Source organism: Zalophus californianus, chromosome 11 (genome assembly GCF_009762305.2).
Source record: "Zalophus californianus isolate mZalCal1 chromosome 11, mZalCal1.pri.v2, whole genome shotgun sequence".
Classification (NCBI taxonomy): domain Eukaryota; kingdom Metazoa; phylum Chordata; class Mammalia; order Carnivora; family Otariidae; genus Zalophus; species Zalophus californianus.
The window spans coordinates 15,166,022-15,180,092 of NC_045605.1; the positions used below are offsets into that span (position 1 = coordinate 15,166,022).

Consider the following 14,071-nt stretch of genomic DNA (forward strand, 5'->3'; position numbering starts at 1 on the left):
CTAAAGGACTCTGCTGTCATTCACTGAAAGGAACCTGCCAAAGGCTCTATACAAGCATCCCTACCTGCCACAGATAACTCCAAGATCATTAGATCTGCTAGATCTTAAGGCCTAAGTGGCCGAGCAGCCTGTACTGCAGCTTGGACCTGTTGCAGAGCCTTCTCTTGTTCTGGGCCACCCTTGAAAATGGCAACAATTCTGATTTCTCAGCAAATGAGTGACACACCCGAAGTATGTATTGCCTTCAAAATCCAAAGAGGCCCACTAGGCATTATGTCTCTTTCTTAGTGATAAGAGAAGCCAGATTTAGCAATTTGTCCTTCACCTAGAAAGGGGTATTGCAACATGCCCCAGTCCTTTGGATCCCTAGAATTTCATTGAGGGAGGTCCGTGATTTTGTGAAATCGATTTCCTATCCTCTAGCATGCCTGAGTTTTACCAAAGTATCCAGGTTGATGCTATATCCTGCTCACCATGTCCTAATATTGTGGGCCAGCATGATACCCTGTAGAATTCAGAGGTGATCAGTCTCTCCAGACTGGCTAGAAGGGTAATAGAGCCTTGACATAAAACAATTAAGTTATACTGTCAGTCCTGACAGCCAATAGCAAATGGTTTGTCATTACTATGAGGTCTGGGGTGTGTGTGGGGGGAGCATTCACTACACCAGTAGCTGCATTCCAGGTGGCAGATAAATTTTTTTTCCCAGCAAACACACACATATCTGGAACAGCAGTTGCAATGGAAGTCATCACCTGGTTAAGTTTATGATAATCCACTATCATTCTTTCTTTATAATCCATTTGTCTTCTGCACAAACCAAGTATGTGTGTGTTGAATGATATGGTAAGAACCACCAATGTTTCATCTTTCGAGTCTGTCAGAGGCACTAGTCTCTGCAATCTCTTCTCTGCTCTTTAGATCGAAAAGTTGAGGCCAGTCCCATGTTTCTTCAAATGTACTGTAGTGAAAGAACTGTTTACAACTTTGCTGTAGCTTAGTCTTGCAATCAGGTTAATAAGCCCTTCAATTTTTTCAAAATTGTTGTGGCATTGCAATCCATGAACGTGGCACCTCTCAATTTCTCTCAACAGTGTTATTTTGCAACTTTCAGTATATAAGTTGTGCACACTTTGCTAGTTGTACCTAAGTGTTTCTTTTGGGTTAGAGCAAAGGGGGCTGTGTTTAGCTTTAAGCGTCTGAATTTCTCACTTAGGTCGTTTGATTTTTCATTAGTATTTTGTACTTCTTAGCAAATTTTTTTAAGATTTTGAGAGAGCACAAGCAGAGGGAGAGGGAGAAGCAGGCTCCCTGCTGAGCAAGGAGCCCAATGTGGGACTTGATCACAGGACCCTGGGATCATGACCCGGGCCGAAGGCAGCCAGCCGCTTAACGGACTGAACCACCCAGGCATCCCTTTAGCACACAAATTGTTCATATTGTTAAATTCATTCCTAAGTAAACTTTGTGGGCATGTTCAGTTTACTGAAACATCTGAACAGTTCTGGGAGGGGATTACTTATAACCCACTTCCATGTATCACAGACTAACATCTCTCCAAATGATTAGCTCGGTTCTCTGTTCAGGCAATGAAAATCGAAAAAGTGAAATGAGGACGGTAGGACAGTATCTACACTGCATGAGGGTGCTGAGATGAGCCATCTCAGATTTTCCTCAACTGGGCTTAGAGGAGTAGTGCTGAGATGTCCTACTGTCTCACCATGTGAATTACTTTAGTCAAATGTTCTCATATGCAAGAATTCCTAAGTAGCACAGCCTGCTAAGGACATACCACACACACATTTGGAGTTCCAGTGGGCTTTTATTGAGATAAATTAACAAAAACCAAGATTTTATCAACCATTTTTTCTGAACCTCATAAACGCAGCAGACTCTGGTCCATATATGTGTACATACAACGTAACACATCCCAACAAAAACAGAGTCCCACTGGAACATTTGCCAATTAACAGAAAGCCAATTTTCCCTTTCCCCAAATGTTTTCAAAATTTTGAGTCCCAACTGTTCACTTCTCAGTGGAACTCGTCCCTTGTGGCTAGGGACACTGGAATTCTATCCCATTTTTACTGAAAATACATTTTTTCAAGTTTTAGTTTTGTTTCAAAAAAGGGAAGTGACTTTGTTTTCTCCAGGCACCCCTCCCCCACAACCATTGGTTAAAATACAGTAGCCTGTATCTTAATAACCCAGCCCTACCCCCTCCCTTGCCCTGCCCAGTATTGTCTACTGGAGAATTTAAACACACTTCTGCTGGAATCTGTCAGCTGTGGAGGGGCAGAGTCCAGGTGCCAGGCTAGCTCCCTCTAACCTCATAAACTGTTAAATAGCCTTTGGACACTTAACTCTCTACCCCAAAGATGAGTTTTTAAGACCAGAGATTTTCTTTGGGAGTTTAAGAAAACTATCTTTAAGGATATAAAGCATAACTACAAGCTCACAAAAGTCCACTTAATTTCACAAAAAGTTGACTTCAGCTCCCATGAAGCCAAAAATTTTGCCTGACAAAGGTATTTTGTCAGAAAATGATTCCACAGTAACAATTTTTAAGACACACAGAACGCTGAGAAAAGTAGCAAATTAAAATAACATGGCTTAATTCCCCAAAAATTATTTCATCTTTTTGTTACTCATCTATAGGGTCAGGAGTGTGGCTAAAGGCCATTTCTGATGAGGTTATGAACTTCCAAAGTGTTTCTAAATCCTTAGTGCAGACACCCTCCCTTTTGGGGCATAGTAACCTCCCTCCCACCCCTATTAAAAAAAAAAAAAACAAAAAACAACAAAAAAAAAACTAAACCAAGTGATCAGAATGAGATGTTTTGATTCCAACAAATTTACACTCAAGGCTTTGTGCTGGTTCTAACCCAAGCCTGATGGTATCAAACACAAAGCACACAGCGAAGGAAAGATGCTCCCATCTCATTCTGAAAAGAGATATTGATAACCAATTGCCTCCCCCCTCCCCCCAGCCATTGGGACCCACCCATATTACGATGCTGAGACCAACTGGAAAATAATTGAGAGATATATTTAGATTTGCTTCTCCCTTACTTCTTCCCATGGAAGATCATTTTAGAATAAGTTTATTCTATTCCCAAGGGAAAGCCAAGAAAGTTTCTCCATTGGAATCTATGGGAAGAGAAAAACAAAAGAGGCCCAGAGGCAGCAAGGTGTGTAACAGTCCATAACCCATTACACAACTACAACCATAGGCAAAACCATGAGCTGGACATAATTTAAATATTAAAAATAGGGAAGTTTCATCCAAACGAACCACTGGAAAAAATATTACCATTACTTAAAACAGACACCCAACAGTGGAAAGAACACAAAAACAATTTCCAGTAACAGTGCTCCTTATAGTGAGGGAGATTAAAAAAAAAAAAAAAAAAAAAAAAAAAGGAGAGACTAGGCTTTGACCTAGTCCTTAGAGCATCTTTCCATTTAGCAATTCCTATTCAAGAGTCAAGCACCAAAACTGGACAGCTGCCTCTACAGGACTGTGTCCAATAGTGGTGTTCCAGATCATTTAAGTGCCACTCCTCATCAGAGGCTATACTTCAGTAATACTTTCAATTAAGTCTGTGCTTTAAGAGAGACCCACAGTCATGTGGCACCAGGCACAGTCTGAGAATGGCAAAGACTGCGCGGTTTGTCTTGTCACCCACACACTCTCTAGCGAGATATCCAATTCCATTGACAAGCCTTTGCTTTTCTTCTGTAATGATCCCTCTTATCTCGCCAGAGGTGGGGGAAAAAGAGCTGCATCAGTACAAGGGCAAGATTTTTTTGGTCAAAAGTTGATGCCTTCTAAATTCCCTCCCCCCACCCTTCCCTGGAAAAAAGTTATTCCTTAATTAGGGCTTGTATTTAGTAACCAACATTGGCCAGATAGAACATAGCTTGGATACTAAATAAATTGAACTTATTCTTTTTTGGGTTTGTACTGTGCAGCTCTTGCTACAGTTTAAGGAGTTAGGGCTACGTCTGATCAGGAGGCATCTGCAGGATTTTGATCCTAAGGAGTTTTGGGTGAGTCACAAATAGTTTTGCTTAGAACTAGGCAAGAGTCAAAAAAAAGCAACTTTGAATAATTTCTTTTTTTATCCAGGTGAGTTAAGCATGAAAGCATATGCAGGACTTACCTTGTTTTGAAAAACTGGAATATGGAAATCAAATTTTTTTAATTTTATTTTTTGTTTTTTTTTTTTTTAAAAAACCCTAGATGCCTCCTGATCGACCTAGTACACTGGGTTAAAAGGGAATTAAAAACATTTAAAAAAAAAGTTCACTGGTTTTGATTCATCTCACTCCTTTTGCCTGGAGATCAGGCCAAACATCAAGCATGTTGGGAGGGGCACAATTTAAAGCAACACTACTGACTGTAAAGCATTTGCCAGCAATTTACAATGCAAAATGACAGATAATTCTTGTCACAAAGCAAAAGGATGGCAAGCAGCTTTCTGTAGCATGAAAGTTAACAGCTCTCAGGAGTTGCCCATTCCTGCAAGTTTGTGTCTCAAGGTGGGCAGAGGGCAACACACTTAACACAGTACAGGAAGTGATCCACAGAAAATAAGCTCCAGAACTGCTAACATTACCAAAGCTGGTACTGGCTAATATTCTGAAATGCAAAATCCATGCTTTGTACATATACTGCTCAGACACTGCCACTCAACTGAATTCCCACACTGCAAGGGAGATTAATCTTTGTCCCCTTTTGCTGAGCTTGAAAAGTTCCTCAAACTTTTTTTAAAAGGGGGAGAAGCAAAATCAGAGAGAGCTTCTCAAAAATAACATCTTGAGTCATAGGTTTTTGAAGTTTCCTTGCTCTCTCTGGCAGTTGTTCTCCAAAGGTATTAGATGATACAGTGTGGCAGCAAACAGTGAATCCCAGACTTCTGGGTTCCTCTTCCAACACAGGGTCACCAAAGAGGCCTGCTCTCTACACTAAGAGGCCAAAGTACTTTTTAGAATTTAGTGTTGCGGAAAACTGAGCCCCTCTCATCTTTAGCTGCTCCCATAATCACTCTAATCCCCTTAATCCCAGCAACCTTCATCCAAAAAAAAAATATATATATATGTATATATATATATGAACCCAGAAAAAAACTTATTTACAAAGTTTATACAAGTATACACACCCAATTTTCTATGGGACACGCTTTGCCACAGAGGAAAGAGGGTCAAGGCTCTGACATGTCTACACATCAAGTGCCATAACTGCTAATGGAAGCGTATGTAAACCAGTCTTTAGTGTTCTGCTATAGAGCACAAAGGCTTGTCATATGGCTCCTGCAATGATAGACTGCTCTTTCCTTTGGGAGCGATGATGTTGTAATCTACTCAGCCCAGAAGAAATTTTTACTTGGGATTGTTTTTTTTTTTTTTTAAATACATGTATTTACAGTGCGGATGAACTGCAGTTGCATATCAACTCCTCCACATAAAGAAAAATAGAATGATGTTTAACATTACTAATATGTGTCATCTTCCAGCCCTGGGCTTGAGTATCGGGTAAAAAGGGAAGAGAGAGACTTCAACTTGAAACCAAAATGAAAAGACAAAAAATTTAAAAAGACGGAAAAAAAAAAAGAGAAAAGAAAAAAAGAAAGAATTTCTATTGTTGATTCCTTGGGCTGTGTCTAAAAGATGATATTCTGAATGGTCTCATAGCATAAGGCACTTCGCACAAATAAGTAATAAGCTCTTCAGGCTTAAAAAACGGATGAGTAATAAGGGAGAAGTTGAAATGCACTCAAGAGTCAGCTGTTGGAGAATTTTGAAATTGTAGACAAGCTTGTGTGTTCATCAAGATTCTTCTCTTTTTAGGGTTTCTCCCCTTCTCTTCTTTCTCCTCCTTCCTTGTCCCCCTTCCCCAGAAAACATTTTTTAAAAACCAGCAGTTAGTGCAACTAATGTTCAGTCAGCACACAGTGCAAACAAGTGGAACAAAAAGGTAAATTCCTTCTTTTCAGCTTTTTCTCTTCACCAGTTAAAAAAAGAAAAAATGTCTGAGCTCTTTTAAGTCTTCATAGTTCCAAAATAAAAAGAAGATGAAAAACCCACAAAGAGAAGAGCATCCCCCCAAACGATGTGTCAACAGATCCAAACGAGCCTTCTGTAGTTTGTCAAAGCCTAAAGAAATAAGGAAGAAACCTAAAATTAACTTTTGTGAAAACAATATGAACCAGGATACCTAGGTTTTCACAACTCCAACCAAATGGTTTCTCTGTAGTGGCTTCTACTAAGCCTTTGCCCGCTGTAGAATCCATTTAGGATTAAGGAATTTCTGCTAGGCATTCCAGAGACAGAACAAGAGCCTGAAAGTTCTGATATCCAAAACAATTAAATCAAGAAAAATTAAAAAAAAAAAAATTTTTTTAAAGATTTTATTTGACAGAGAGCGAGAGAGGGAACACAAGCAGGGGGAGTGGGCGAGGGAGAAACAGGCTTCCTGCTGAGCAGGGAGCCTGATGTGGGGCTTGATCCCAGGATCCTGGGATCATGACCTGAGCTGAAGGCAGACGCTTGACTGACCCACCCAGGCACCCCCAAATTTTTTTTTAAACTTCCATAAACTTGACAGCCTGCCAGGATACCAACAAACATTGGCTACTTTTATGTTTGTCTGAGGGTTTTGTTTGACCTTTTGGGGGGTGGGGGAAGAAAGAAAGAAACTAAAGTGAAAAGAGCAACTCAGAAACTTTGAAAGAGTAACAGATAAATGGGGTGCCTGGGTGGGTCAGTTGGTTAATCACCTGACTTAGGCTGAGGTTAAGCTCCTAGGATCCTAGGGTTCCTAGCTTGGCGGGGAGTCTGCCCGTCCCTCTCCCCTCTGCTCGTCCCCCTGCTTGTGCCCTTTCAAATAAATAAAATCTTAAAAAAAAAAAAAAGAGTAACAGGTAAAATGCTTATTGCTAATTTGGAAGCTACCATCTCTCAAATAAAACAGATTTTCATTTTCCTTAGAAAAAGCTGCAAAACAAGCCTGTATTCTTTATGTTGAGCCTTCTTTTGAGCATTACTACCAGAATCCAATAGTCACCAAACAATGAAAGAGGGTGGCGCAAGAAACAAGACTGGGCATTTAAAAAAAAGGCAGTTACCCTCTCAACCTGATTACACATTTGGCAATGAGGCACTGCAGGTAATTAACCTGATTTATTAAGATGCCCAGCAGAAATTAAGAGTGATGATAACAACAGAGAAATGACTGAGTGATAAAGGAAAAGACAAAAAAAATTTTCATATTCAAATTGTTGAAAAAGATTCCTTGCTTTCATTATTTTGGAAGTCTGGATTTGTCTTAAGTACTGCTCATGTATCACATTATACAGGAAAACTTCATTCAAGAGCAGCATTTATAGATTCTCTAATGAGACCACAACTTCACTCAAGCAATACGTCCGGTTTACTGTCATTTATGCCAACAGGTGTTCTACCCTATCACTGCTATTACATGCAGTACAACAGCAAATTTCCTCCAGGAAAGAGGATCTTGATTTAAACACTACGCTCACTTAGTGGTTCTGCCAGGTACGCACATGCTTGTTAAGGTTTCTCGTCTTCTACAGGCTCGCTGTGGTATTCTGCCACATACAGGCTCTTGTCAATGTTGCTTGGGATCGGTTTAATTTCTGTTCCCAGCTGCTCCTCAATACTTTTCAGGTTGAAGCGATCATCATATGTGATCAAGTTGATGGCTAAGCCAAGATGACCAAAGCGACCTAAAAATGAAAAACATTTTTTCATTGATAAAAATTTGAGTTAAATAGAACTGATGTGCACGTACAACTCTATTAGTGGCAAAACCATACAGGCTTGTTTTTGTTCAGTGCCATTCTGAGTTTTTAAAACCACTTCTTATGGTCTCCTCAAACACACAACTTCAGGTATCAAAGCCCAAAGTAGTACCCTATTTTACGTTTTTCCAATGACAAAACAGACACTCATTTGTGTCAAAAGTTGCCAAAATACATACACTATACAGTAGTTACAGACTGAACCACCTAATGAGAAAACTAAGGATCTCATCTGTGAATTTTATCTCAATTTAAGCATACAGTAAAGTTATTTTAACTTTTCTTAAATGCTCTACAAGAATTAGAAATCAGTCTTAAAAGAACATCTTCCTTTTCCTCACCTGATCTTCCAATACGATGGAGATAGGTCTCTGCCAGCTTTGGGAAGTCAAAGTTAATTACCACATTCACAGCTTGTATATCAATACCTCGGGTAAACAAATCTTAAAAGAGAAAGAAAGAATCTCCATCATATCTTTCAATTTAAGCATGTTTCTTGGTACCATAATACTCTTTAACATGTATTTCTAGTGCAACCTAAGTTTTAGTCACTTCATTCAGTAATTCAAATGCACTTGCAAATTACTAGCATTACCTTTCATGCACATTATCATAAATAACTTTCCGCTAGCAAGTTACCTTTCCTAGTCCCATAAAGTTTTTAAAAATGGTTTAAGATAACTGTAAATACAAGAGGTCAGAATGACTGGTAAACTCTAAGCTCATAAATGAGTCTCAGGAGTAATTTTCTTTTCATCTATTTTTTAGCATGTAATGCAAGATTAAAATAGATTAAAAACTTTGTGTAACCAAAATATCTCAAAAAGAAGAGGCAATCCACTCATAGTAATTTATACTTTTTGAATTCATTCATTTCATTCTACAACATGATTTACAAGTCTGAGGCAAGCACAAGGTCACCACTTCTCTTTTCTAGTCCCACAGTAACTATGCCAATTTAGGCTCAGAAAACTACAAGTAAAGACAATTACAACAGACTAACAACTAGGTTTCAAGGCTTCTATCAGCTCCATACTCCAAAATAATCCATGACGGTGACCACTATTTCTAAAATACTGCTTTCAATTTATAACTTATCCTTTTAAATTGCCTCTGGATAAAATTAAAATTGACATACAAGGTCCTCCACTCTATACTTTGGTCCTAACATAGGTCTCTAACACATCTCTTCCTCAAACCTTACTCTCCATGAAATTCATCTACTCATCCTTCCTTAACTGTTACCTTCTTGAAGCCCTCTATGGATCACATTTGATGCCAGTCCCCTAACTTAAAACTCCTTCTGCAAGTCTAAAACTTATCTAGTTAATAGAGCCAATTACAATTCCACCTCTTCTCAGATCACATGTTAATTTCCTTTCCTATGAAAATTTAGGATTACCTACTACACATACCTCACATTTGCAAATTACTTTTAATCCCTTGTAGATCCAGCCTAAAGCCTGTTTCTGTAAATCCAGTTTTACTGTCACAGGACCATGCCCATTGGCAGAGCTGAGAAATTTGTAACAAGAGACCAAATGGTATCTACTATCTGGCACTTTAAAGAAAAAGGTTGCAGGGCCTATCTTAGACTCTTAATGTTATCTTTTTTATCTGATTAAACCACTGCTCCTTGGGTGTCCAGGTGGCTCAGTTGGTTAAGTGACTGCCTTCGGCTTGAGTCATGATCCTGAGTCACAGGATCGAGTCCCACATCGGGCTCCCTGCTCAGCAGGGAGTCTGCTTCTCCCTTTGACCCTCTTCCCTCTCGTGCTATCTCTCATTCTCTAATAAATAAATTTAAAAAATAAAAAATAAAAAAAATAAACCACTGCTCCTCTAAGTAAATGGTGATACTTCGCATGTATTTATTTATACACTTTATAGACCTATGTTATTCAGTACTTATTTAATGACATACTAAATACTGTTCTGTTTGCACATTCTGAATTTGCTTAACTCAACATTTTACCAATGAACTAGGTTCCTCTTCTACAGGCTCCCTAAGTGCAGGAAGTGTGTATATATTTAAAAATTTTTAATTGTGGTAAAATATACATGATATAAAACTGAGGAGTAACATGTATTTTTTTTTTTAGCACCAAGCTATATACCTGGCAAAGAGTAAATAAATATATGTTGAATATCAAAAACTATTTTTGAATGAATAAACAGATATTTGTGAATTCACTTTAAGGCATTCCCATCTTACAAATAAAAAAAGGCATAAGAGAATGATTTGATGATTACAAGTAAAAACGGTAGGACCTGAGCCCCAATATTCAAATTCTAGTCTAGTATCCTTTCCACCAAATCAGATTACTTTATATTTGAGTACTTCAATACAAAATTTAGAAGTGCTGATAAAGTGGGGTGCCTTGGTGGATCAGTTGGTTAAGCATCTGCCTTAAGCTCAGGTCATGATCCCAGTGTCCTGGGATCAAGCCCCTCATCGGGAAGCCTGCTTCTCCCTCTCCGTCTGCCTGTCTGCCTACTTGTCATCTCTATCAAATAAATAAAATCTTTAAAAAAAAAAAGTGCTGATAAACATACATTAATTCACAGCTGTATTAAATGTCCTTTTAGATATAAAGCAGAGAAACAAGATAAACTGGAAACACTCAGGATATCGGAAAGCCCTGTTTTGGTTCTTGTAAATTAGCAAATTCAATATTCTGCTAGTATAAATTTGGAGTTTATTTCTATAGCAGTATTCTTTTTTTTTTTTTAAAGATTTTATTTATTTGACAGAGAGAGACACAGTGAGAGAGGGAACACAAGCAGGGGGAGTGGGAGAGGGAGAAGCAGGCTTCCGCGGAGCAGGAACCCTGATGCGGGGCTCGATCCTAGGACCCTGGGATCATGACCTGAGCCGAAGGCAGACGCTTAATGACTGAGCCACCCAGGCGCCCCTATAGCAGTATTCTTAAAAATCCAAATTGTATAGTATTCTAAAATTTTGATCTGGGTGCTAGTAATATGGGTGTGTATGTGTGCAAAAATTCACTGAATATCCTTATAATTACTCTATTTTTGTGTATACCTCAAAAAAAAAAAAAAAAATCCAGGCTCTTCTCTCCACCCAGAAGCCTAGTTTAGATGATTAATCTCGTACCAATACTAAGATTGTATTTCCAGTGTAGAGATGGGAGGATACTCAATCCATTTGCTTTGTCTGATCTGACTGTCCACCTGCCCCCCCCAATTTGTTCTTCTTCATGTACTGAAATACACCAAAATACTAGTCTGTTTCTGCCAAAAAAAAGTTAAAAGACCACAATAAATAACTTCCAAAATACAGTTTCTTAATGTAATTTATTTTGCACACGGTACATATAACTCATTCCTGTATGCTAAAATTATTCAGAAAACACATAAATTCCACTAGTTTAAAAGACAGATGAGGTATGAGTGCCAATAACAAGTATTCTGCAGTTTCAGATATGGAAACTAATTTCAGGAATTAACTATAGCTCATTCTCAACTTCAGAAATTCCAGAAATTGCTTTAGGGTGAGCTGAACTCTTGTCAAAGACTCTGTTGGGAGATATGGACAGAAAAAGGAGAGCTGAACCAGGGAGAAAAACACGGGTAAAGGAAATACTTACCAGTGCAAACAAGATTGCGGCATAAGCCATTTCGGAAATCATGAAATACACGATTTCGATGTTCCTAGGAACAAAGCAATGCATTTGATTTCTTTAAAAACTCATATATGCACAGTCCTAAATTTCTCATCACTAATTTCTCCAATCCAAAGTTTTGCATACCCCAAATTTATACAAATGAGAGATGAATGAATACCCATAAGTTAAAAACAAAAAAAGTCAATCATAAATTAGTTTCCCATGGGAATTAATAAGCAATGAAAACATCCATGGGAGCGCCTGGGTGGTTCAGTTAGTTAAGCATCTTTTTTTTTTTAAAGACTTTATTTATTTGACAGAGAGAGACACAGTGAGAGAAGGAACACAAGCAGGGAGAGTGGGAGAGGGAGAAGCAGGCTTCCCACCGAGCACGGAGCCCCATGTGGGGCTCAATCCCAGGACCCTGGGATCATGACCTGAGCCGAAGGCATATGCTTAACGACTGAGCCACCCAGGCGCCCCAAGCATCTGAGTCTTGATCTCACTCAGGGCTATACGCTGGGTATGGAGCCTACCTATAAAACAAAACAAGGGGTGCCTGGGTGGCTCAGTTGGTTAGGCATCTGCTTTCAGCTCAGGTCATGATCCTGGGGTCCTGTGATCGAGCCCCATGTCAGGCTACCTGCTCAGTGGGGAGCCTGCTTCTCCCCTCTCCTTCCTGCTCGTGCTCTAATAAATAAATAAGATCTTTAAAAAACAAAACAAAAATACCTACCCATACCTTTATTTAGCATTTCTCTCTTTTAAGGATTTTATTTATTTATTTGACAAACAGGATAGCGAGAACAGGAACACAAGCAGGGGGAGTGGGGAGAGGGAGAAGCAGGTTTCCCACCGAGCAGGGAGCCCAATGTGGGGCTCGATCCCAGGACCCCAGGATCATGACCTGAGCCGAAGGCAGACACTTAACTGACTGAGCCACCCAGGTGCCCCTATTCAGCATTTATCTTAACTGTTAAGGATATTATCCTTTTTGCTGAAATGAATTTTAATTAAAGTGACAAATTTCACCATGTTTTTGTGTATCCATTTTTAAAATGTTTCAAACTCTCCCCACCAAGCATGGGGCTCGATCTCACCACCCTGAGATCATGACCTGAGCCAATATCAAGAGATGCTTAACCAACTGAGCCACCCAGGTGCCCCAAAAATTTACTTTTCAATTAAAAAAAAAAAATGAAAACACATGCATAACGGACTCTGACACAAGTGACAAATCTAGCATCTGGCAAACTGGTCTTTCCTTTCAAAGCAACGTTCTTCCAGTCTGAAATATTCTCTGCAGCTTAACACATTAATTTCCTGTGACAATTTCTAATATTAGGGTCTACGTGGTGGTATCTGATCCATTATCAAGCTTCCCTGAAAACCAAAGTTGAGCTGATTAACTCAAATTCTTAATCTGTTAGTCTTCAGAAACCATTTTCACAAAATTTCAATGTTTAACTACCACACACAACACAAATGTTGTTTTTATAGTTCTGAATTTATTTAAACTGTTTTTTTTATTATTTAAACTGTTAAATCAAGTTCTGAAATTTAGAGAGATTGCATCCTAAAGGCAAATAAAGAAAAAAACATGGGCTGAAGAGGTACATAAATTAAAATTTTAGGAGTGTTGTCCAATAGAGCCTTCTGCAATGATAGAAATGTTCTATATCTGTACTTTCCAAAACTGTAGCTGCTAGTCACATGTAACATGGCACTTGAAATGTGGTTAGTGTAACAGAGGAACTAAATTTTAAATTTTATTTAATTTTAACTCACTTAAATTGCCACATGAGACCAGTGGTTACTGTATTAAACAGTGCAAATCTACATTACTTGGGAAAGAAGGGAATAAAAATCACATATTTGTATCATGCTTGACAAAGTACTGATTTTATACATTATCTCAATCTTCCTAACAATCTTGTGAGCTTAAGAGTATGTGTTTTATAGTTAGAAAACTGAACCCCAGCGGTTAAAATGAAAGGTCCCTTGCCTACTAAGGAATAATTTATTCTTAAACTTAGGGCATATAGAGAAGCACTGAAACAAAACAAAAATCCAAGAAATACTTAAAAGATTTTTAAAATCCACATACGAGTTCTAGTTTTATACTCACCTGCCTCATTTTAGCATGGATATAGAAGCAAGAATAACCCAGTTGAGAAATCTTCTTGGCTAGCAATTCAACTCGCTGAGAGGAGTTACAGAAAATGATCGACTGGTTTATCTGAAGCTGAGCGGGGGACGGGGGACGGGGGGGATATGTGAGAAAGAAAAACAAAAACATTCATTTACTTTGCCAAATCTTGAAAATACTAACAAATGCTAAAAAACATGATCTAAGACTTAGAATCTCATGATACAAGAGATGCAAAACTGTAAATACTGTAAATACTACTCATTTAATAGTTGCAGATAAATTATAAATTTTATTGTAGAAGAGTATGCTTAATAAGAGCCCCATAATTGCCAACATGATTGAAACACATTCAATTCTCATCATTTGCAATAATTCTGTTCTATAAAGTTGCTACAAACACTGAAAACATGAATATAGAACCACTGCTTGTAAGGAGATACAGGGGAAGGTTCCTGAGAGCCTCT

At 38.5% G+C, this 14,071-nt stretch overlaps 1 protein-coding gene across 4 annotated transcripts in view; it reads right to left on the bottom strand.

The window, feature by feature from the left end:
* Positions 1-1,802: 1,802 nt before the first annotated feature.
* The window catches only part of DDX6 (DEAD-box helicase 6), a 33,997-nt gene continuing 21,728 nt past the window's right edge, over positions 1,803-14,071 (bottom strand). For all 4 annotated transcript variants that reach the window (XM_027578841.2, XM_027578837.2, XM_027578838.2 and 1 more), the window contains exons 10-14: positions 13,584-13,700; positions 11,438-11,501; positions 8,168-8,269; positions 7,569-7,751; positions 1,803-6,159 (exon numbers count right to left, since the gene is read on the bottom strand). In XM_027578841.2, coding sequence (XP_027434642.1) covers positions 7,576-7,751; positions 8,168-8,269; positions 11,438-11,501; positions 13,584-13,700 — 459 coding nt within the window. In that variant the 3' untranslated portion in view covers positions 1,803-6,159; positions 7,569-7,575. The remainder of the gene's footprint in view (positions 6,160-7,568; positions 7,752-8,167; positions 8,270-11,437; positions 11,502-13,583; positions 13,701-14,071) is intronic.